This window comes from Myodes glareolus, chromosome 20 (assembly GCF_982192425.1).
Source record: "Myodes glareolus chromosome 20, mMyoGla1.1, whole genome shotgun sequence".
NCBI classification, from domain to species: Eukaryota; Metazoa; Chordata; class Mammalia; order Rodentia; family Cricetidae; genus Myodes; species Myodes glareolus.
The window spans coordinates 47070317-47094263 of record NC_142045.1 but is presented as its reverse complement, the minus strand read 5'-3'; the positions used below and the strand labels follow the sequence as shown (position 1 = coordinate 47094263).

At 42.6% G+C, this 23947-nt stretch overlaps 1 protein-coding gene across 3 annotated transcripts; it reads left to right on the top strand.

Moving 5' to 3' along the window:
* The first annotated feature begins 10123 nt into the window (after positions 1-10123).
* LOC125397495 (KRAB domain-containing protein 5-like) lies at positions 10124-22996 on the top strand. Of its 3 annotated transcripts, none has more exons than XM_085682349.2 (4): positions 10124-10266; positions 18237-18363; positions 18856-18951; positions 20720-22996. In XM_085682349.2, the coding sequence occupies exons 1-4, from the start codon at positions 10264-10266 to the stop codon at positions 22894-22896; spliced, it is 2403 nt and encodes an 800-aa protein (XP_085538475.2). In that variant the 5' UTR covers positions 10124-10263; the 3' UTR covers positions 22897-22996. The 3 variants fall into 3 exon arrangements, with proteins under 3 accessions (XP_085538475.2, XP_048285860.2, XP_087755671.1); XM_048429903.3 differs by lacking the exon at positions 10124-10266 and adding an exon at positions 10275-10665; XM_087899545.1 differs by lacking the exons at positions 10124-10266; positions 20720-22996 and adding an exon at positions 10277-10665 and having other exon boundaries at positions 18856-18959.
* Positions 22997-23947: the final 951 nt, after the last annotated feature.

Below are 23947 nucleotides of genomic sequence, written 5' to 3'. Positions count from 1 at the left end.
ACCATGATAAAGGCCGATGTGCCTTTGGCCCTTGAGCTAGCTATGCCTGCTCTGTCCAGGTGTAAGATGAGGATGGGCAAAGCTCTTTTTTTCCTCTGTTGTCCAGTGTCCATATTAAAATATATTCCCCCTTTTCCCTATTAAATAGGTGGTATACCTGGGGCAGAGTGTAAACTAAGATGCATAAAAGGGTTTCCCAGTTTCAAAAGGATCAGAAGAGAAACATTTAGTCAAACATGCCTACCAAGCAGTCTCAGGGGCTCAGGAATATTGTTATAGTCTAGATGATGTAACAGGTCTTTCTTTGGGACATCAATTCCCAAATAATGACAGAGAGACTTCTTATTAATTATGAAAGCTTGGCATTAGCTTACGCTTGTTCTTACCTATTTCTTAAAATTAATTAAATTAACCTGTTTATATTAATCTCCATTCTGCCATGGAGTTCAATACCTTCCCTCACCTCAGTACCATATGCCTGACTTCCTTCATGTTTGCTGGAGAATCTCTTGCCAGATTCTATCTTTGCCTGGAAGTCTTGCCGATCCTCTTCTGCCTATTTACCCTTCAGCTCTTTATTAAACCAATCAGAAGGTGCCTTAGGCAGGTTAAACAGAGATACATCTTCACACAATGTGATCAAATATCCAGAAACAAGATGAGTCATCCCACAAGGTGGAATAGCAGGCATCAGAATAAGGGGGAGTGCCTAAATTAAACTGGACAGGTTTCAACCCTTATTAAGATTAAGTCCTCTAATGCTGTGGGACAATGGTCTGTATCCTGTCAATTGTATTTTAAATAAACGCTGATTGGTCAGTAGCCAGGCAGGAAGCATAGGCGGGACAACCAGGCAAGAAGCAGAGGCAGGGTGATGAGAACATGAGAATTCTGGGAAGAGGAAAGCTTGTTCTGCAGTCTTCACCCAGCCACAGATGAAGCAAGATGTGACTGCCTCGCTGAATAAGGTACCAAGTCACGTGGCTAATATAGACAAGAATAATGGGCTAATATAAGTTATAAGAGTTAATAAAAAGCCTGAGCCAATGGGCCAATCAGTTTATGATTAATGTAGACCTCTGTGTGATTTCTTTGGGACTTAATGATTGTGGGAATCGGGCAGGACAGAAAACCCTCAGTCAACACTCTAGTATGAATTCGGGCTGCCCCCAATCACAGTGAGTTTTGTCAGTCTATAGACTGACCATCTAGTTAGTTCCTATCCCTATATAATACAGGGGTTGGGGGCTTAAACATAACCAGAAATTCTGGCCAGTTCCTGGCCAGGAATGATTAACTAAGTGGTAGACTTAGAGCAGAAATAGGAAAGGGGGAGATCCCTCAGCTTCCTGGAGAGTGGGAGGCAGGACTCTGGCCCAAGGTGTGTTGAGTGAGATAGTTTTCTTTGAAGGGAAGAGTAGGTCAGGGCTTTGGCATGGGTAGATCTTTGTTAGGACTCTAAGGCCTGGGAACCCTAGGGAGGGTTTCTTCTGGATAGTTAACCTATTCCCGGGGTCCTTTCTTGTGACATTGAATCTGATGCCCCTGGTTCTCCCTGTTTCTCCTAGGCCAGACTCTCTCTTAAGAAATTTACAGACCTTGGGGGCTGGAGAGATGGCTCAGCGGTTAAGAGCATTGCCTGCTCTTCCAAAGATCCTGAGTTCAATTCCCAGCAACCATATGGTGGCTCACAACCATCTGTAATGAAGCCTGGTGTCCTCTTCTGGCCTGCAGACAGAATACTGTATACATTATAAACAAATAAATAAATATTTTTTTAAAAAAAAGAAATTTACATACCTTTAATTTTATGACCATTGCATTTTCCTATTGTGTATTCCTTGGTTTGTCTGTCTGTCTGTCTGTCTGTCTGTCTGTCTGTCTCTGTCTCTCTCTCTCCATTTATGTGAGTGTGTGTGTGTGTGTGTGTGTGTGTGTGTGTGTGTGTGTGGTGTGTGGTGTGATGTGTGTGGTGTGTGTGGTGTGATGTGTGTGGTGTGTGTGTGCACACGTGTGTATTTATCTATGTGTTTCCAGGGAGTCTCTGTTTCACAACCCCATTCTTTACAATGAAACTCCCTTGCTCTTGGCAACTAGGGTCCCAGACACAGGGCATGAACAGAATTGTAAACTCTGTATTCCAATCTCAAAAGATAAGCTCCCACATCTTTTCTTTCCTGAAGCATGATTAATAAAAACTCAGAGAAATTGGGGTTCAACCTGAAGACCTGAAAAGCAAAGCAGCCAGTCTCTGACTCTTACCTTGACTTCAGATCGAAATGGCGATCCTGCCTCCAGGAACATCAGAATGAGACTGTGTCTGAGAGCTGTTCCTTCAATTTTATCATCCTTTCTAGGGCTGAGATTAAAGGCTTGCACTGCCCAGTGTCTATGGCAACTAGTATGGCTACTGGTAGTCAAGGTGTTTTGTTACTGCTTGCCTTGCTGTAAGGCTGACCAGTGTGACCGTTTTACTTTCCTGATCCCCAGGCAAGCTTTATTTATTAAAGTACAATTGAAATGCACTGAAATGCACTACACTTTCTCAAATTCAATGGGACAGCAGTGAGCCTAGGTCCAGGTGAGGTATGGGTTGCTGGTCTATAGTCATGATCGTTAACACTTCCCCTTTCTTTGTCTTCCTCAGCTCCTAGGTCCAGGCCTGAGGGCAGTAGGAGTTGGACCCTGATCCCATCCATACTCATACCTCATATCCATAGCCATAGAGGCAGGGAATGCAAGGGTCCAAGACCAATAAAACCTTAATTTTAATGGGTCCATAGTCTAAGAAACAGTCTATTTGGCATGGTTTTCTGTGGCTTCTGCTTTCTTGACCTGGGTGTGGTGGACCCATGGTATAATGCCAGCCACTTCTTGACTGTAGGGGTGGAGATAATCACCATGTAAGGTCTTTCCCAAGTTGTTGCCAGTGCTCCCTTGGCTGCCTGCTTGACCTAGGTACTATCTATCTAGACTAGACATATTGGGCTAGAACGAGGGGAAACTGGTTGTGGATTTGGAGGTCAGCTGGGTCTCTTAGACAGTCTGATGAATAGACATTATGCAGGACTGGCGGGCCTGTAGTGATCTGAGAATGCAATGGCAGAGAGTTCTGCCAACTGCTGGCCTCTGTTCTGGAGAAACAGTGGTAAGGTCTTTCAAACATAATCTCATAGGAGACGAATCCTTCCCTGTGTGAGGGGCAGTGGGCCTGAAGCAAAACACAGGGAAAGAGGTCTATCCATCCTTTGCCAGACCCGAATGAGAGCTTTGCTAGAGCTTCTTTTAACATACTGTCATTCTTTGTACCTGCCCAGAACTCTGAGGTCTATTTGCATAGTGAAGTTTCCAATCTATGCTAAAATCTTTAGCTATTGAGGGGTTTTGACTATGAAAGCTTGGTCATTGTTGGCCTCCATTACTAGGGAGAAGCCAAATCAGTGGGCCAGTTCCTGGAGGAACTTTTTAAATACTATTTGAGCAGTTTTAGTCCAGGTGGTCAATGTTTTTAACCTACCCAGAAAGGCTAGCTATAAAAAACTATTTAGTACTTGTATCCTCCCCTGGCAGGCCAGATCTCAGTGAAGTCAGTTTCCCAGAGTTCACTGGGTTTTTAGCCTTTGCTCATTTGGACTCCTTCCTGGATAAAGGCTCTCTGTTTTGGATTTACGTGAGCACAACTCTGCCATTTGACCAAAGGGTCCAGTCTAGGTTATAACATACCTTGGTCTAAGCAACTCAGATAGTATTGTAGACCCCAGATGAGGATCCTGGTGAAGTAGGGTTACCAGGGTCCTGCCAGTTGTTTCTGGGAGGATGATCTTTCCTTCTGGTGTCCTATGGGTTTTTGCCGTTCATTTCTTCTTTTTGCATCTATTTCCTCTTGGCTGTACCATGGAGTCTCAGGCAACACCAGGTTGGGCTCTGTTACCTCTTGCCTCAGAGAAATCATCTTCTTCATCATCCCTTGGCAGTGGAAGATAGCAACTTGTAGGAGAAGCCAAACAGCCTCTAGGAGAACCAAGGTTTCTGCTTTGTTTATAACATCCTTCCCCAGTGGTGAGAAGCCCTATTTCTCTATAGATCATACTGTCTATGTACATGTGCGATGACAAAAGCGTAGTGACTGTTCATATTTATGGTGATAGACTTTCCTTTCTCCATCTGAGAGCCTGTGTCAAAGCAAGCTGTTCTGCTGTCTGGGCTGAGGTACCTGGCCCGAAGGCTTGGGCCCAAATCTGTTCAGCTTGAGTAACTACTGCAACCCTTTGTGTACCTAGTTCCATCTTTAAAGGAGCTGCTCCCATCAGTGTAGGGCTCTGCCTCAGGATATTTTAGGGGAATGTCTGTTAGGTCCAGGCAGATCTCCTGGACTACCCTGGTCACCTATAATGAGTCTTTCTCTGTCTCACCAGTCGGCTCCCAAATAATGACACAGAGACTTAGGCTTGTTCTCAACTAGCTCATAACTTAAATTAACCCATTTATATTAATCTACATTCTATCATGTGGCATTACCTCTCTTCCATCTTGCAACCCCTGTTTCCTCTCTGTGTCTCCTGGCTTCTCCTGCATACCTCAGTTCCCCCCCTTCTTCCTTTCTTTCCCTGGAAATCCCCCCTATACCTCCTGCCTACCTATTGGCCATTCATCTTTCTTATTACACCAATCACAGCAAATAGATATTCACATAGTATACAAGTATCCCACAACAATAACCTCAAGACAGTCATGCATGCACCTGTGGGTTATCCTCAGGCAAGATGGCAGCAGGATTGGTGGTAGTGGGTTTCTCAAACCAGACCTGAGGGTGGCCCAGCAGCAGGGCCTGGTACTTGGTCACATGGGCATTAGGCAGCTAATGAAGTCTGGTGTTCCTCAACTGTGTGGTATACTGCGAGTATAAGATCTCGAACCAGGCCGGGCAGCAGTAGTGGTGCATGCCTTTAATCCCAACATTTAGAAGGCAGAGGTGGGCAGATGAAGAAGATCCTGACCCAGAACTCTGGGTCTTGTCTGAACAGTGGAAACCATCACAACCAACTATCAGGTCCAATTGTTTGAACAGGTATGTGACAGGGCATTTCTATGACCCACCTCCAGAGGTGACAGACCTGGCAACTCTCATGGAGGAAAATTTAGATAGGGTGTTAGAGGGGCCTGGACCTGCTGCAAGTGCGAGCACCTTCTCTCCTAGAGCCCCAGAACATCTCAGGGTGTGCACCTCCTAGGAGGTCCACCGGTCACAGTCCAGGGCCCACATGGAGACTTCAAGGGTTGGTCAAAGTGGAGAGGGTCTTAAAAGGCTATTGATGGGACCTCCACATGTCCTGTGGTAGAGGCCACTCAGCACGACCAAAGTCTGAATTCAGAGTCTGTGTTAATCTGTGCTGACTGCCTGGACACCTGAAAGACACAGAGTGGCCTGGAATGTATCTTATAGGAAGCTTTTAAAGACAAAATCACAGAAAAATTACTTCATGATTGCCAGTTGCAGGGGGAATGAAGCAAGGAGGTAGTTTTTAAAAAGCCCCAAACAGTACGCAGTTAGCTGGGGCATTCAGATCCTGAGGGACTAGAACAGGGTTTTGTACTTTCTCATGGGATTTTTCATGTTGAAAATGGGAGTTAGGGGTTATTTCAGGTTAAACCAAAGATGGCTCCAGCTGAGACAAGATGGAGGAACCTTGGCTCTGCCACATACTCAGGTGTAGAAAATGACAGACCAGTAAGAAGACTAAATAATAAGAAGAACTCTTACCTACCACAAAAAAGCCCAGAGTCTGAGGTTTTCTCTAGTAATTTCTACAAAATACTTAAAGAATTAACTCCAGTCATTCTTAAACTCTTAAAAATAGAGAGCAAGATAGATCAGAAGAGAAAGAGGGAAGGAGAGCAAGAGAGGAACCACTGACCAAGAGAGGCAGCCTGGGCCATCAGATTGGACTAGCCAAAATGGCTAAATTGTATAGGGATCTGGCTGGGGGAAGGGAAGTGGAAGCCCCACCCCCAGGAGGTAGAGATGAGAAGTGCTGGGGGAGTCACAGGTACTTAGTGATGCTGGGAGAACGGACCAGTGTCCCCTTTGATATGTTCATAGGCACCTCAGTGTTTCTGAGACCTAACAATGCCCTCTTTTGGCTTCTGAGGACACTGGGCGTGCATGTGAAGCACAAACATACATGCAGGCAAACATACATGCAGACAAACATACATGCAGACAAACACCCATACACATTACATAAATAGGTTTATAAAAAGAGACACTAATCTAATTTTATAAAAACCAACAATACCCTCATATCAAAGCAAAAAAAGGACAATACAAGAAAAAATTAGAGGCAATATTTCTAATGAACCCACATACAAAAACTCTAAACAAAAATACATGGTAAAGTTTATCCAACAGAACATTAAAAGAATTATCAGCTATGGGCTATTGTGATAGCTCAGCAGGTAAAGGCACTTACTGCCAACCCTGACAACCTGAGTCCCACACTGGGAGTAGAGAATTGACAACCACAAGTTGTCCACTGACCTCCACACATGTGCCTTATCACACATACCCACAGATAGATAGATAGATAGATAGATAGATAGATAGATAGATAGATAGATAGAAAAATTGTAGTGAGTTTTAAAAAAAATCATCCTCAATGATAAAATAGTATTTATTTCTGGGATGTAGCAATGGGGCAACATATGTAAACAAATAAATATCCCACATCACATTAAGAGAATAAAGTCTAAATTCTTGTAATCATTTTATTATGTGCAAAGCAGGATTTGACAAAAAAAACCTCTCCTGATAGACTCTTAATACAAAGATTGAATGATTAGAGAATAAAATGAAGAAACAGAATGAACAGAAACTGATCAAAAGATTTGAGATTAAAACCATGTAGTAAAAAGATGTAATGGGGCTGAGAGATGGTTCAGCAGCTGACAGTGCTTCTGCTCTTGCAAAAATGGGGGTATAATTTTCTTGATCAAGAAGGTTCCTATTGGTATATTCTACAGTAAACAAAAAATCTCATTAATTTTCAGGCAGAAAAAGGCTAGGGCAGGGCTGGCTAGGGCTGCTGCCAGCCACTGCAAAAGATGTCAAATAGTCAATTTTATCTCAGTTTTGATTTTGGATAAGTATATAGGCAAAATCATTGTGAAAAGAATACTGTATGACTTGAAATTTTATATAGATATACTTATTTTAAAGTTTAAGTTGTTTAAAGATACGATTTCAGGACTAAATGAAGTTTGCCATTCTTAATATAAAGCATACTTTTCAGAGAAAAGCAAAAGGTCAAACAAAAACCATAATGGAAATGATACTGTGTGACTGTAGAAAGATCTAAGATTTTAAAGTATGTATTTATGTGTTTATGCATGAGTATATATGCATGCATAGAGTACAGAAGATAAAAGAATACCTAAAATATGTAAAAGACATATAATGAAAGCAGAAAATCTAACATATATCTATCAAATTAAAAAATGAACGTGGCCTGATAGTAATTATTCAGATTTAAAAGTACACACATAGTACCAAGTCCTGGTTAAGGCAGACAGCAAACCGCACATGTTGGAGGAATCTTCATAGAATCTATTACAATGGGAAAGACAGGATATTTAGATATTGAACCACAACTTACCCAAAGTGGAGGTACCGTGAACAGCTACTTGGGAGCCAGCATGCTGGGAGATCGCCAGGGCAGCAGGTATGCCATGAAAACAACACCACCTCAGAGACGGCTGTGCTGGGAGCCAGCCACTCAGTTAAGCTGAGCCCCAGTGAAATTCAGGAAATCCTCAGGACATATGTTAAAAACATATATTCCACTAAACTGTAAAATCTAAAAGAAAAAGATAAATTTCTAGATGCTTATGACTGACTAAAATTAAACTAAGATAAGATAAATAATTCAGGCCTATCTATTTCAGCAGACACTCCATATGTCTGTGAGCCACTTGTCTTCGTAGTAAGATATTGTTTCGGGCATAGCAATCTCATCCTGCCTGCATCAGAAAGAAAAAAACTCCTACAAATACCAAAAAAATAAAAAATAAAAATAAAAAACAGACAAAAAGAATGTTCATGCCTGTGGGGTACATTATATGTGTCTTCAAATTTCTCTTGTGATGAGAAATGAAAATGTATGTTGGTTCTTGATTTCTCAAATTTTTCTCACATTTTTTTTAGAAAAACATTTTTCCAAATTATTTTAGGCCCTCTGCAGAAGCTGGAGAAATACTCTGTCGAAAAGACCATTCCGAATAATGAGGACTATATTGTTCCTGGACACAAATCCCACTCTCTTGATTAAGGTCGGTATTCAAACTCTAGGAGGACCATATAGGCGGGGTGGATCACAGGCTCTAGAGTAAGGATTTGGGCTTTGGAAGACAGGAAGACTTGTGGAATTCCAGCCTTGTTTGGGTAAACTCCTTGACTTGGAACAGTTGAACCTCATTGATAAGAAGAGGCATAATGATCCTGAATGCAGAAATGTCAACATGTCTTCGCTCTTCCCTGCAGCCACAACCTAGGCAACATGCTTTTTCTCTAGCTCCCATCAGACGGTGGTGTCTGCTTCTATGCTTTGCAACTGAGTTGGTCTCTTTTGGCCATGGCTCACATAACCTTGTGTCTATTCAAGTGCATTAGTCTGACATCTGGACTGGAATGGTCTCGAATGCTTTTCATCTTTCTGTCAAGACACCTCAGCCTGCCGGAATGATGAGATATCATGAGGTGTTGGGAAAGATGCCTTGGCTGATAGCCAGCTCACCCTTCTGTGGCTGTACCATCATAACAGCCACTCACTTATCAGATGCACCAGAAGTGGCCCAGCTGAACCTCTATTGCGGGGCAACCCAGTCACCAACAAATAAGTTTTGGAGTGGTTTGTTATCCAGGGACAGAAAAGTAATGTGCCCTTATAGGCACGATGCCATGACTTAATGATATTTTAATTGTAAATTATGTGGCAAATGGTAGCTGCTATGAATGCATTAATTTCCCTTCCCACTAATTAAAGTTGGATCTCTTCGTAGATGGTGTTGAATTATACGAGAAAATTTGCAGTCATTTGTGCATATGGTTGGCTTCTTACGTTTACACAGTCCTCCACATCACAGGAGAGCACAGATGTCCACAGCCTGTCAGTTAGGTCCAAGGCCAAACTGAAAACAAAACAAAACAAAATCAGTTTTGCTTTTAATACATTTAAACTACAGAGGCAAGTCTGTAGAAGGATCAGGAAACGTGGGCTTTCCTCCCATGCTCACCTGGGGACCCCTCCTGGCTGGAGCCTCTGCTCTCTTTTAAGACCCTGTTACTCCCATGCACTGGGACCTAAGAGAAATATTGGCAGGGAATTGTATTTCTTCACCTCTGACATAAATGGGAGAAATTCTCAGGCGCCTCGCCTTTTAGAGGTCAGAAAAGTCATAGCCCTCAGAGGAGGAATGTGACCAGCTTGAACTGAAACCTGCTGAAAACTTGATGAATCTTGACAATTTAGTACAATAACCAAAATTTATGTGTGTGTGTATACACAGTATTTCTTGTATATATACGCAGTATTTCTTATAATGTGTATATATACATCAGTAATAATACATGTGTATATGTACATATGCATATAATATATATATATATCTCAGTAGCAGCAATTTCGCATAATGATAACATTTTGGATATACTGGATTTTATTACAATCACTGTTACCTGTTTTAATTTTAATATTAATACTAGAAGTTTTAATATTACACGTGTGTAATATTGAATATTGCTGATTCAGGGGATTGCTTCTCATTTTAAAATTTAGAGTTCAGGAACAAAACTCAGAAAAAAAATTGTCACGAAGTTCTTTCTATTGAGAATAATATACATATATACGATTCATAAATCGGTATGCTCTTATATACAATATTAAATACAAATGTCCCCTTTAGGGTCAGCTTTACTACGACTTGTCATTCCAGCTTCCTAGGGTAGTGCTGGGGCTTGATGGGGCGGGACCTGAAAGTCATCCAATCAGTAGCATCCCGATAGTCAGACCTTCCAATCAGACGTTTAGAAAGGGTGGCGGGGGCGGGCTTTCACGTTTTGTTTCTGAAGTCCAGGATCTTGGAATCCTGCTCAGGCTGGGTCTCTTCCGGTGTGGACGCTCGCTCGGCCCCGCCGCATCCGTCTGCCCTGCATCTGGCGGGTGCCGGGCCATCACGAGAGGACTCGGGCGCCGCAGACGCCGGGCCACAATGGTGAGTGTGCATGGCGCCCCGACACCGGAGGGAGGCTGTGTGAAGCCGGTGGGAACCGGCTGCGGTCGCCCGTCGGGGAGGGAGGACGGAGGGCACGGAGAGCGAGCTGCCGAGTGTGTGCGTGGCGCAGCGAGTGCGGAGCTGAGGGACTCTGCTCCCGGAGGGAAGCTATGGCGGCCCCGCCCTCCTCGGACGGCACTGGGGGGTGGCGGGGTCGAGTCCCCCGTAGGTGTGCTGGAGGCCTCCGTGTCCTGCCGCGCCCCGGAGCTGCTGGGCGGTGGGCGAAGGCCGCCCTGACGGATGACTCGCTGGAGGACTGCTTGCTCCCCGCTGGAGTCCTCAGCGCTCCGGTCCAGCAGCCCGAGTTGGGTGGCGATGACCAGGATCGCCGGGGTTAGGGTATGTGCCAGCCTCGGTATGGGTTTCCCACAGTGGAAGGAGCTGTGTTCTGTGTGGTGGCCGGTCCCTCCGCCCGTGCGTTCCAAATACACACGAAGCAGAACCTAACATCCAGATGCCTGCACTTCCCCTAACCTCGCTTCTCTCATGGGCGGCGGAAGATTCCTGAATTTGCATCTCCCGACTCTATTTCCAACCGCTGACTTTAAAAATAATAACAATATTAACACCCATTTCCCATGCTGCATTCCAAGTAGGCATAGGTTTTGGTTGATTGGTTTTGATTTATTTATTTTTCCTCCACATACCGGGTGACACTTTTTAAAGGGTTTCCTCTGGGGATAGTTCACATAAAATCAATGGACGCTTCATTTTAAAAACCTTAATGCCTTTCCTTTTGTCTTCCTTAGACATAGGAACCCAATCAGAATGCTTTGGGGTTGAGCTTCCCCTTTGGAGATTTACGTAGTGATGGGCCTGCCCTCATCTCGCTCTCCACCCCTTTCCTTGCCCCGGTTTCAGAGATGCCTGACACCATCTGCCATGTCTCTGGTGTCTGAGAGCATCCAGTGTGTATATCAGTGTCTGGGCTCCGGAATCTTAGCAGCTGAGGTATCAGCATAGATCGTAGGGAGCCGCTAGATGTCTTGAGCCTCGGGAGAGCCTCCTCTGAAGCGCACTTCAGCTATTTCAGCTTTTTGGTAGTATTCTGTACTTAGGATGCGGGAGGTCTGATGTTTGCTTAATTAAATCCTTTGTGCAAGTGTGTTCGAATGAATCTAGGATGCCAAGTAGTCCTAGGAAGTGTGTTCTGTAAACCAGTCCTGGAGATGAAATGGTCTCCGCTTCCCGGTCCTTTTGCCATTACTTCTGGGGTAGGGCTCCTGAGCGTGCGTGTACCCAGTTTTTCTTGCTTCATTTTTCTTTTATCATTTCTTCTTTTTCATTTGTTTAATCTTCTGAGCGGGACAGGTACTTGCCAGCCCTGGTGCTCTTGTGAGGTCAGAGGACAACTTGCAGGGAGGGCTCGATTCTGTTCTTCCATAATGTCAGTTCAAGGGGCCAAGTTTAGGTTGTCAGTTGTGGCAGCAAGGGCCACTGAGGTGTTTGATTACTGAGAGCAGTCATTAAAAAGCAAGTTCTTTAAATAAAGGGATAGTAAAAAGTATCTTTTTAAAAACATGGAAGTTTTCTTGTTTTCTGCGTTTATCTTTCTCAGCATGAATCCTGTCAGCAAGGCAAACCTGTCTGCAAGTCTGCCTTTCTCAGCAGGGGACCCTAAGAAAAGCAATGGCCTGATCAGGCCTCAGACTGAAAAACCTTTTTATTTAGAGTATTTAAAATTTGTACCATCAGCAAATAACACGTATAACTGTTGTACCCCCAAGTTACTGTAAAACCGAGATGTTCCTAAGGTGAAACAGACTTTCTAGCTCTGATTGGACTGATCTGGCAGCTGTAGCCTACTGGGAGGGGCTGGCTGAGGTCAGCTAAACTGCCTGACCCCATCATAGCACTGAGAAGAATATATCTGAGTAGGAATTAGAGACCAAATGGCCTCTATATCAATTAAGAATGATAAGACTTACCCTCTATCTGGATGGGCTGCCTGAGCTCCTCCTTGGTAATCTCGGTTGCTTTTTTGGGGGGTAGAGGTCTTTGGGCAGCGTCAGTCTTTGGCCACCAGGCCCAGAAAATCCAAGAAACTTTTCTCAAGAGGAGGTACTTGGGGAACTGACCTACCTTGGCAAGGCCAGGAAAGGCAGATTTTTTTTCAGTGTCCCACTTTTCCATGGTTTTGGCAGGGTTCTGGCAAATGGCAAACTGAAGGGCAGTTCTGCATCCGATGATCACATTTGAGCCACATTCCAGGTGAAGTCCATTGCCCCATATTCTCAAAGACGATGTTAGGGCTGTCAGGAACTGCAGCTCCATTTCCGTCTGTCACAGGAAGCTTTTCTTTTCAATAAATACCTCAAATGTTTGTCAGCAGATCTCTCTCTCTCTCTCTCTCTCTCTCTCTCTCTCTCTCTCTCTCTTTCTGTCTCTGTCTGAGAGATTTGATGGCTGTCATTGAATTTGTTAAGTATACCTGATTTTTTTTTTAAACAAACTTTACTTGTTTTTGGCTCAGTCTTGACAACATATTCAGAAGACTAAAGGTTGTCCCTATAAATGAATCACATTTGTACTCAGCATAAAAAGACTAATCATTTATGTGGTAACTGACTGTAACTTGCATGTCTTAATTGTCTTTAACAGTTTACAAGTTATTGGCTTTTATAAGATTAGGATTTTGCAGTTTTATTCCTGTTAAGTTTGAGCCTGAAAAATTGCATTTAGAGATTTAATCGAAGATCCTTTAGCATCAAGATAAAACTTTAAACCATAAGTATAGTTCACAGAGAGACTGAGAGCCTTGCTTTCCTGGCCCTTTCTCTTTTTAAAAATATTTATTTATTATGTATATAGTGTTCTGTCTACATGTATGCCTCCTGGTCAGGAGAGGGTGCCAAATCTTATTACAGATGATTTTGAGCCACCATGTGGTTGCTGGGAATTGAACTCAGGACCTCTGGAAGAGCAAGCAGTGCTCTTAACCTCTGAGCCATCTCTTCAGCCCCCTGGTCCTTTCTTAGTGTACCTTTGTAGAATGACACAATTTCTTGTATGAGTCAGTTTATCCAAATAGCTAAAGCTTTAAACAATTAGCAAAGACAAAGAGGCTGACATACATCTTCAGGTTAGTTTTTGCTAGCCTGAATGGACCTTAGGAATTAATAAACCTTATTCATCAAACATGTTCCTTATCTAAAAAAAAAAAAGTTTTTAGAAACCTGTGTCGAACACAGCTAGCAAAGACATAAGTAGTTAGACATACATCTTTAAATAGGTTTCTGTTAACCTGAGTAGACCTTGTGATGTTAGGAATTCATAACTCCCAATCATCAAACATGTTTTTAGGGCCTGTTCCAGGAGCCTCGTTCCTGCTCTTGTTCTCATCTGTTATTTTTTACCCTCAGAACAAAACAATCTCCATGCAAAATCCATCCTAATCCTAAATATCTCGGAGGCCTGGTGTTGCATTTTTAATCTCAGCTAGGAGTACAGTGACAAGCAGGGGCTCAGTAGCTCACAAAGTTTTGTGGGTGCTGCCTTAGTTGGTTTGTACCACATGGTCACCTTAACCAAGATCCCATGCCTGCCAGCCACTTGGTGGCTATTTATTACAAAGTGAGCCATCAGGCACATTTTTTTTTTTGCTTTTTATAAACATCTATTTTTCTAAACAAGAGTTGAATCAAAGTTACATATAAGTGTGTTTTAGCAAGTTAAGATTACCTATGTATAGATTTTTTTCCTATCAACTTTTTCCTATCAACTTTTTCTGTTACAAGTTTTAAGCTTTTTATTACAGACCTTAAAAAAAATACACCAAGCAAACTTAAAAATCCTGAGGTACAGGAAGTTTGCACAGTGGTCTTATAAATCTTGAGATGAAGTTTGTACTTCACCAAAAGTTTTAGAGATAGAAGAGAAGGGAGTATTCAGAAAGTTCAGTAAAACCAAGAACGGGGTGAGGTGAGCGGTGGTAACCCTTAGTGGGCGTAGTACGCTAGTGTTCCGAAGCACATGGCGTCTTTCCCGTTTCCCGGCCGTTTCTCTTTGCTTTCCTTCTCCAGCCGGACCCCGGACACAGAGACTTTGTAGGAAGCTTCTAAATGAGCGTGCTTGGGTCTGGAGAGACGCCATAACTCAACTCCAGAGTCCCCCATTTAGTAGAATAGTATACAAAACCATTTTTTAGTATTATCTATATGCCAAAGAGATTTGAATCTTTTTTTTATATTTATTTATTTATTATGTATACAGTATTCTGTCTGTGTGTCTGCCTGCAGGCCAGAAGAGGACATCAGATCTCATTTCAGATGGTTGTGAGCCACCATGTGGTTGCTGGGAATTGAACTCAGGACCTTTCGAAGAGCAGCCAGTGCTCTTAACCACTGAGCCATCTCTCCCACCCCAGAGATTTGAATCTTTAACAACGAATATCATGGTCAGAGGGAGGAGGCCACAGCAGCTTAGAGCAAAGAAGGCCCAGAGGATAAGATTTTTGGGACAAGCAGAGAAAGCTTAGAGAAAGGGGGACTTTCAGATCATTTGTATGGTGGCAGAAGTTGTCACAAGCTGAGAATTTGGCCAATTTCTGGCCATGGAGAGTGATTGTCTAGTCTGTACGGAGACCAAACTATTTGCAGTAGGACAGTAAGGCTTTAATGGGGTCCCCGAGTCTAAGGAGGAAAGAGACTAGAGGAGGCAGGTGAGGGGTCTGTGTGACCGGAAAAGCCGCAGTTGGCTATGGGTGCTGAGAGAAAGGGCAAGCAGGACAGAAGACGTCTTTCAGAAGTGAATGAAGAGGAGGTGGGAGAGGCTGAGGGAAAAGTGTTGGGAATAGGAATTCCATCAGAGGGAGGTTCCATTATCTTAGAGGCCCAGTAGGTCTTAGAGAAGCTGCCCTGAGTACCTGCTGGACTTCTGTAGAGTGGGCTTCAGGAGCTGAGAGAATCAGAAGGATCCAGTGAGAGGGACACAGACGGAGCAGGCAGCTCCTGGAGGAGGGGAAGAGAGGAGAGATGGGTGGTCAGCCATGGCTAGAGAGCAAGCTCCAAGAGGAGCTGAGACACCAGGTGAGGAGGCGGCCAGGACCAGAAGAAGGGGAGGAAGTGTCCAGGTGACAAGAATTTTAATTTGGGGTGTCCCTAGGTGGACCTAAAGATGTGTCAAAGAGATGACCTGGATCAGTGGAGGAATGTCCTTCCTCCTCATGATGGTCCCCACCCAAAAGGGCACAGGGAGGCCTCTGGACAAACCGGTGCACTTTGTGGGAGCTCCTGGTAGACAAAAACCTTTCAAGATCTGCTTTTCCAGTGAACAGCACCCTTTAGGCTTGTCCACCACCAACAGTCCTTCTGTCCACCAGCAGTCCTTCTGTCTGTCCACCACTAACAGTCCTTCTGTCCACCAACAGTCCTTCTGTCCACCACTAACAGTCCTTCTGTCCACCACTAACAGTCCTTCTGTCCACCACTAACAGTCCTTCTGTCCACCAACAGTCCTTCTGTCCACCACTAACAGTCCTTCTGTCCACCAGCAGTCCTTCTGTCTGTCCACCACTAACAGTCCTTCTATCCACCACTGACAGTCCTTCTGTCTGTCCACCACTAACAGTCCTTCTGTCCACCACTAACAGCCCTTCTGTCTACCTGGCCAAAGTCCTGTTTAGGACACGTCACCAGCACTGCCATTTTGGGGAAGGAAGCTTTGGACCTGACAGTATTTACACATTTTGCTCATCTTTACAACGTTGTAAATTGTGTATTTATTTTAAGTTTAGAAATAAGGATATTCCAACACCCAAGTTTACTGCAGAACGTTAATAATTACTGATTTTCAAAAATGCTGTAGACTTGATCACAGATATTGAGCTAAATTTACACCATTGGGAATCTTCCCTCTGTTGTAATGGTCACCTTTTCATAAGTAAATATTACCCAAAAGGTGGACTACAGGCACCAACTCAGTGCTGAGAAGAGATGTCTTCAACACATACTAATAATATACTGTTAACATAAAAAATGAGCCACGAGAATGTAGCTTACAGAACCGCTGCCTTCAGAGCGCAGCTTTTAAACAGCTGAAAGACAGGTTTGTAGAAACAATCCCAGGCCTTCAGGGTTAGACTCTGCCTTAGAGTTCAGGGATCTGTGCGGAGATTTGAGCACAAGCTATCCAAATGGAAACGTGTCTCAGGGGATTGTCACATGGCCCATTCTGAAGTGCTTGAGACAGGCCGGTTAGTGAGTTTGTTAAGTATTACAGCAAGTAGAAGTGGAAGAGGCAGTGCCTAACCATTACATTGCTTTTCTAACTCAGCACCTTTAAAGTTTGTATTATATGTAATTACTTGTGTATGTGTGTGGAGCATGTATGTACCATATGTACCACAACACATATGTGATGGTCAGAGGATATCTTGTAGGAGTCAGTCCTTTCTGCAGTGTGTGTCCCTGGTATTGCACTGAAATTGCTAGGATTGGTAGCAGGCACCTTTACCTGCTTGAGCCATCTTGCTGGGTCATCAATATTTTTTAAATTGGAGGCCAAATCAATTCTGATTAACTTACTTATAGAATTCAATTAAAATATTACAACATAGTATCATACTTTGCAAAGGTAATTTTGTTTAATTTTTGTTTCAGTTTTTCAAGGATGTGTAAGTGTATACTTGGCATGTTGTAATACAACACTTTTTTTCTTATTGTTTTTTTTTGTTGTTGTTGTTGTTGTTTGAGTCAGGGTTTCTCTCTGTAGCCTTGATTGTCCTGGAACTCACTCTGTAGACCAGGCTGGCCTCATATTTACAGAGGTCCACCTACCTCTACCTGTCGAGTGCCGGGATTAAAGGTGTGCGCCACCACTGCTATCCAACCTAAACTATATTTCTTATCATGGGCTAAATTAAAAAAGCAACTTCCTGGAAACCACACATTATTATTATCACTTATCTTACCTTTGAATTGTCTTTAGGTTTCTTCTTGTTTCCATCTTAATTATAGTGTACATCTGCTTGTTAGAAGGGTTTCAGCTGGTCCTGATGACCTGTATTTGTGTGAGTTTGATGTTCTCTCGTGTGTCTGTTGCCATGGTTGTGTGCAGCCATGCATCATCCCAGGCCTGGAACAAAGACCTTAGACACGTGCACCTGCATAGATTACTGAACTACAGTTGGTGAAGGCGGGGTTACATTATGGATGTAAAACATTTATGGATGTTTGACAAAATGTCATAATTGAAGAAAAACGTCCCCTGGTCTCAATAGATTAGTTGGGGTGGTTATGCATTAGCATATGAAAAATTCAGTGATAGTCTTTTTTAAATCACCAGAAAGGATAGTTGCCTTGCTGCTATTACAATAAAAAGTAAATTTCTTAAAACTCTCAATTCAAATCCATTTATGAATTCTCTTAGTATCTTCTTTATTGCTGGTCAGTGAGGTGTATTTGGCCCACTAATATTGGCATTGCTAGTGAGTATGCTGCATTGTCAGACATCTACTCAGAACTGCTGAATTAGAACCTCTGATTTTAGGGCTGGGATGTAGCTTAGTTATAGATCAGTTTCCTAGCTTGTGTAAAGTTTTAGGTCTGAGCTACCACCCCCGCCCCCAAAAGAGGTAGCAGTGTTTCAAAAAGTCATAAGCATGTCCTTTTCACCTGAAAAAAGACATACATGATCTTATAGTAAAAGAACTTTAAAATGTAAATACTTATGTTGATGCCATTACATTTAATTTTTTATAAAAGCAGAGTATCTCCCCTGCTTCTATGGACTTTATATTGTCTTTGCTTGAGAGTTAGGTGATACAATGGAAATGCCAGCAGGTTGGAATGTCTCCATTCAGGCCACTCCACTGTGTGAAGGGTAGTTCTCCCTAACTCCTTTATCCTGGGTCAAATTCAAGAATTGAGTCAATGGCCACATGGTCATTGTGCTGCCTATTTTTATTTCAGGAACCGTTGACCTTCAAGGATGTGGCTATCGATTTTTCTGGAGAGGAATGGGAATGCCTGAACTCCGAACAGCAGAATCTGTATAAGGATGTGATGCTGGAAAACTATCGGAACCTGCTCTTCTTGGGTAAGGCTCACTTCAGCAGAGTTACTAATTCAGCATTGCATTTACTTTCCTTGCATTGCTGAGTATATCTTGGGAGCCTATGATTTCAGGAGAGAAATGATGGGAGGTAAAGAAGTATTGAAATAGATAATATTCATATTTTAAAATCTTTATCTTTTCCATCTCTCTTCAGGTAATATATATCCCAAATTAAAATTAGTGGTAATTATAGCAACTGAGTGGCATAAACTGTTATAATTTGCATCTTAAAGTCCAATTATTCTCTCTTTACCTGTGATTGGGTACTAAGCAAAAATGGAGCTAAAAATCTTTAAATTGTAAATTTATTACTGTATATCTGTAGGGAAATAACATTTGGAAAATGATGTTATAGAGTATTATTGTATATCTTTTATGTATCTTTTTCATACTGAAATACTAATTCTAGGTCAGATATGTTAGTAGTTATGAAGAAAATAAAATAAGTATCATGTTCTGTTTTCCAATAATCAGGTCTTGCTGTGTCTAAGCCATACCTGGTTACCTGTCTGGAGCAAAAGAAAGAGCCCTGGAATGTAAAGAGGCAAAAGACCTTGATCTTGTTCCCAGGTCAGTAGGAGTGACTGAAGCAGAGCCCAAAAATGAGGGATCCAGGATTTGATGAAGCAGGCCTAAAAGATGTATTATGAAGCCTGTTCCAGTGGCATTGGCTTTCCAAAGTGCAGCTCTGTTTGTCCTCCCATTGCCACTGAAGGCACTTGCTGCTATGTTTACCATCCTTTATATCCTCCAGCCTGGTCCTCCTGCAGTGATCTCCTCCACATTCAGAGTGATCCTCCAGCCTAGTCCTCCTGAGTGGTCTCCACATTCACAGTGCTCCTTCAGCCTAGTCCTCCTGCAGTGATCTCCTCCACATTCAGAGTGATCCTCCAGCCTAGTCCTCCTGAGTGGTCTCCACATTCACAGTGCTCCTTCAGCCTAGTCCTCCTGCAGTAATCTCTTCCATATTCATAGTGCTCCTCCAGCCTAGTCCTCCTGAGTGGTCTCCACATTCATAGTGCTCCTCCAGCCTAGTCCTCCTGCCGTGATCTCTTCCATATTCACAGTGCTCCTCCATCCTAGTCCTGCAGTGCTCTACTCCACATTCACAGTGCTCCTCCAGTCTAGTCCTCCTGCAGTGATCTCCACATTCATAGTGCTCCATCCTAGTCCTGCAGTGCTCTATTCCACATTCACAGTGCTCCTCCAGTCTGGTCCTGCTGCAGTGGTCTCCACATTCACAGTGGTGGCTGAAATCCTCCCCTCTCCTTTGGGCAACTGTATAATGTGACAGTTATTTCATAATGTTTGGTAGCCTCAGAATATCTGTCGACATTTTCAGGAACTCTTGGTCAATATAGTATATTATATTAATATGCTAAAGAAGTTTTCTATTAACATTGTTTATATGTTTGGTTTTTTTCAATTGTCTCAGAACCCTTTATGTACATTTTAATGAATTTTCTGTGAATTTTTTTACCAAACACTTGACTGCTAATGATTTTATAGGTATATAGAGACAAAACTGAGAACTCGTTTTCTATAAAGGCATTTTTAATTATCACCTGATGATTTAGGATTTTATGGTACAATGGTTCATTTTTCCTTCTTTTTTCCTGTATTTTCTGTTTTTACATTCCTTTATATTCCTTAATATTAGTAGCTTTACCTGTATTTTATTATTAAATGTCTGTTATAAATACTGTATGTTTCAGGACAGTGTAAGGTGAAATTAAAATAAGACTGAGTTATGTATTTGTCTATTATCAGTAAAATTGTGTGGGTTTTTATTTGCCTGGCTAAATAGTGCACCTGTTTTGCTTATGGCAGGGATGTTTTCTGACTGGGTTGTGCTCCTTGGTCATTTCATCCTGGCTCAGTGAATATTTTTGACAGTTACCTTACTTTATCATCTGTGTCTTGATAAATCTGCTTCCATGTCTAAGAGAGACAGTTTGTTTAAGGTAGCATTTGAAGTTTCAGTTTCATTTCTTTCTTAGCTTTTTACCATGATCAAAACCATGTAAAATTAAATTTATTTTCTGAAAGATTTTATTATTCTATTTTAAACTGTTAAATCCAAATTGTTGTGTAACACATCTCTATGACCTTTTCATTTTACAAAAGAAGAATTCAGTATTTATGAACAAAAATGAGTGTTTATTTTCTTCCAGAGTCATTGTGTTCAGTATTAGTAATATAATGAAGGCCATAGATTTTTTTCCATTCTGCAGTTTGCTGTTGTGCTAAATTTAGCATGATTTTAGATGTTAGATGTGCTAATTGTATTCATCAGAGTCTAATGAGTGAAATAATTTTTTGTCTTGATTTCTTTCAGCCGTGTTTCCTCATTATAACCAACACTTTTCACCAGAGCAGAACATAAAGTATTCATTCCAGGAACTGATCGATGGAAGCCATAGAAATGGTGACCTTGACGGTTTGTGCTCCAGAGAAGAAAGGGACCATATAGAGGGACGTGAAGTTCCGAAGACGTATTATAATGGGTACAACCCGTTTGTAACAACTGAGAGTAGGAGAAGCTTTACTCCCAGTAGACAGCAAGAACCTGAAATGGCTCAAGAAAACCCTCAGGCCCTGCCTGTTGCTTGTGAACAGCCGTGTGCTTCTGTCAGTGAACATCAGAGTCAGTTTTTGAAATACACTTCTTCTTTCAAAGATAGTTTGGGAAATGCAGAGAGGGGTCTAGCCCATTCTTCAGTTACTGACTTCAGCAATTTCAAATGCAGCTTTGGGTTAAGTTTTCATTCAAACCTTTTTGTTGATGGGGAACTTAAAAATAAAGAAAAAATTTCTAAATGTAATCAATTTGAGAGCTCCATTATGAAAAATTCCTTAATATATAATCAACAATTAGGTCTTTCATGTGCCAAAACACACAATTTCCATAAACACGACAGGTTCTTTACACATCCAGTATCACCTAATCAAAATTCAAGTACAGATATTTTAGAAATCCAGTATATATGCAAAGAAAACAGGAAGGCCTTTACTGAGGAGTCTACCTTAAATAATCACCAGGGCCCATTTATTGGAGAGACAGTATATCAGTGCAATGGAAATGACAGTGACTTAATCCATGAGCCAAATCCTGCGGATCAGCAGTCTGCTCATTTCCCAAAGGACTTTTACAAATGCTACAAATGTGACACCATCTTTCATCAATACTCAGAACTTATCATCCACCAGTATATCCATATTCAAGATCAGATTTCCAAGGGTATGGATTGTAACACAGCTTTCAATAAAAATTCCAGCCTTCCTAGAAATCATACCGGAGAAAAACCCTACAAATGTAAGGAATGCGGCAAAGCCTTTACCTATTGTTCCAGCCTTAGACAGCATCATAGGATTCATTCTGGTGTCAAACATCACAAATGTAAAGAATGTGGCAAAGCCTTCTACCATAAGTCACTCCTTACGCAACACCAGAGCATCCATGCCGGGAAGAAGCCCTACTGCTGTAAATTTTGTGGCAAAGCATTTAATCAGAGATCAACTGTCACTCAACACCAGAGGATTCATACTGGAGAGCGGCCCTACCATTGTAAAGACTGTGGCAAAGCTTTTCATCAGAGGTCAAGCCTTAGCCTACACCAGAGAGTTCACACTGGAGAGAAACCCTACAAATGCAAAGAATGCGGCAAAGCCTTCAACCGTAATTCACTCCTTACTCAACACCAGAGGATTCATACTGGTGAGAAGCCCTACCATTGCAAAGATTGTGGCAAAGCGTTTAATAAAAAATCAAGCCTTACTCAACACCAGAGAATTCATACCGGAGAGAAACCCTATTCTTGTAAAGATTGTGGCAAAGCTTTTAATCAAAGATCAAGCCTCAGCCTGCACCAGAGAGGTCACACTGGAGAGAAACCCAATAAATGTAACGAATGTGGCAAAGCCTTTAACCGTGTGTTTTTCCTTACTCAACACCAGAAAATTCATACTGGAGAGAAGGCTTACCACTGTAAGGACTGTGGCAAAGCTTTTAAACAGCGCTCCAGCCTCACTCAGCACCAGAGAGTTCATACCGGGGACAAGCCCTACCACTGTAAGCACTGTGGCAAGGCGTTCACTCAGAGGTCAAGCTTTACTCGGCACCAGAGAATCCACACTGGAGAGAAGCCCTACAAGTGCCAAGATTGTGACAAAGCTTTCAGCCGCAACCTGCTTCTAATCCAACACCAGAGAATCCACACAGGAGAGAAACCATACCACTGCCAAGACTGTGGCAGAGCGTTTAATCAAAGATCGAGCCTCACTCAGCACCAGAGGGTTCATACTGGGGACAAGCCCTTCTGTTGTAAAGACTGTGGCAAGGCGTTCACTCAGAGGTCAAGCTTCAACCGACACCAGAGAATCCACACCGGAGAGAAGCCGAACAAGTGCCAAGGGTGTGAGAGCACCTTCAGCTGCAGCTCCCGCCTCGCTGAGCACCAGTGCACTTCCTTAGGCAGCTGCTTCCAAGACACAAAGTTCCTCCAGTATATGTGAGTTTACTGCTCTGTTACAGCCAGCTCGCAGACCGTTGATTCATTGTTAAACATGTGATGTGTTTTATATAAAAGGTACTTCTTTCTGTTGTTGCAATACCTTACTGGATTCCCAGAATCACTTTCTGGTTTAAATGAGTAATAGTTTTCTTTCTTGTCATTTTGTCAACTGGTTCTGTGTTAATTGCACTCTCAGATGTATTTCCCATAGTGTAAACATGAAACATATATGCTGTTACACGGAAAAACCCTATCTGGAAAAAACAAAAAAAAATACATTGTCCAATGTATACATAAAACTGTCCACCAGACTTCATACTAGAGTAGTGTTTGGCGGGCACCATTCAGAATCTCCCTGTGACTTACAGCCCCATCTCTAAACTGTGTAGCATGGAGCTTGGCTGTCTCCTCCAGTCGTGTTGATCATCTCTTCTATGGCAAAGTTAAGATGATATCATCCAGTATAGAGCTGCTGCATGCTGGTTCCACACTTCTATAAAATTGAATTGCACTGGGGAAGGGCTGTTGTGTAACAGCATGCGTGTGGGAGTCAGCGGGTAGCACTCAGTCCTCCATTTTGTTTTTGGGGCTGGAACTCGGCTCGGCTCCTCAGGCTTGTCTGCAAGCTCCTTCTCTGAGTCATCTCCGTGGTGCGACTTCAGGGTCTAGGGTTTCTCTGGCTCCACTAGAACCGCCTGCATGGCGCGGAGCCCTGCTGACGTCCACCCTGCCATGTGAGAAAGGCAAGCAGGCCACCTACAGCTTCAGCACAGGGCTTATCATCCTCCTGCGGTTTGAAGACGTGACCATACTTAAACATGAGGACGTACAGAAAATGTAGGGAAACATTTTTATGCCGAGATTTCAAAACCGACCCCCAGAGCTAAAGGCCTTTTGGGGTAGTCTTTCGTGTTCTCCAGATCATGTCTAGTTACGTGTCGCTGCTAGAAGGCTGTGTGTCAGTGTCCTGGTGATGAGTGCGGAATCTGTACGGGAAATAGTGGCAGCACACTTGGATCTGATACATTATCAGGAGGGAGAAGAGCTGAGAG

What these genes read in the sequence shown, in the direction of transcription:
- LOC125397495 (XM_048429903.3), top strand. Translation starts at nt 10,567, where the DNA reads ATGACTCGCTGGAGGACTGCTTGCTCCCCGCTGGAGTCCTCAGCGCTC. An exon ending in TCGGAACCTGCTCTTCTTGG is followed by an intron (nt 18,364 to 18,855) that starts GTAAGGCTCACT and finishes TCCAATAATCAG; the next exon opens with GTCTTGCTGTGTCTAAGCCA. An exon ending in GACCTTGATCTTGTTCCCAG is followed by an intron (nt 18,952 to 20,719) that starts GTCAGTAGGAGT and finishes GATTTCTTTCAG; the next exon opens with CCGTGTTTCCTCATTATAAC.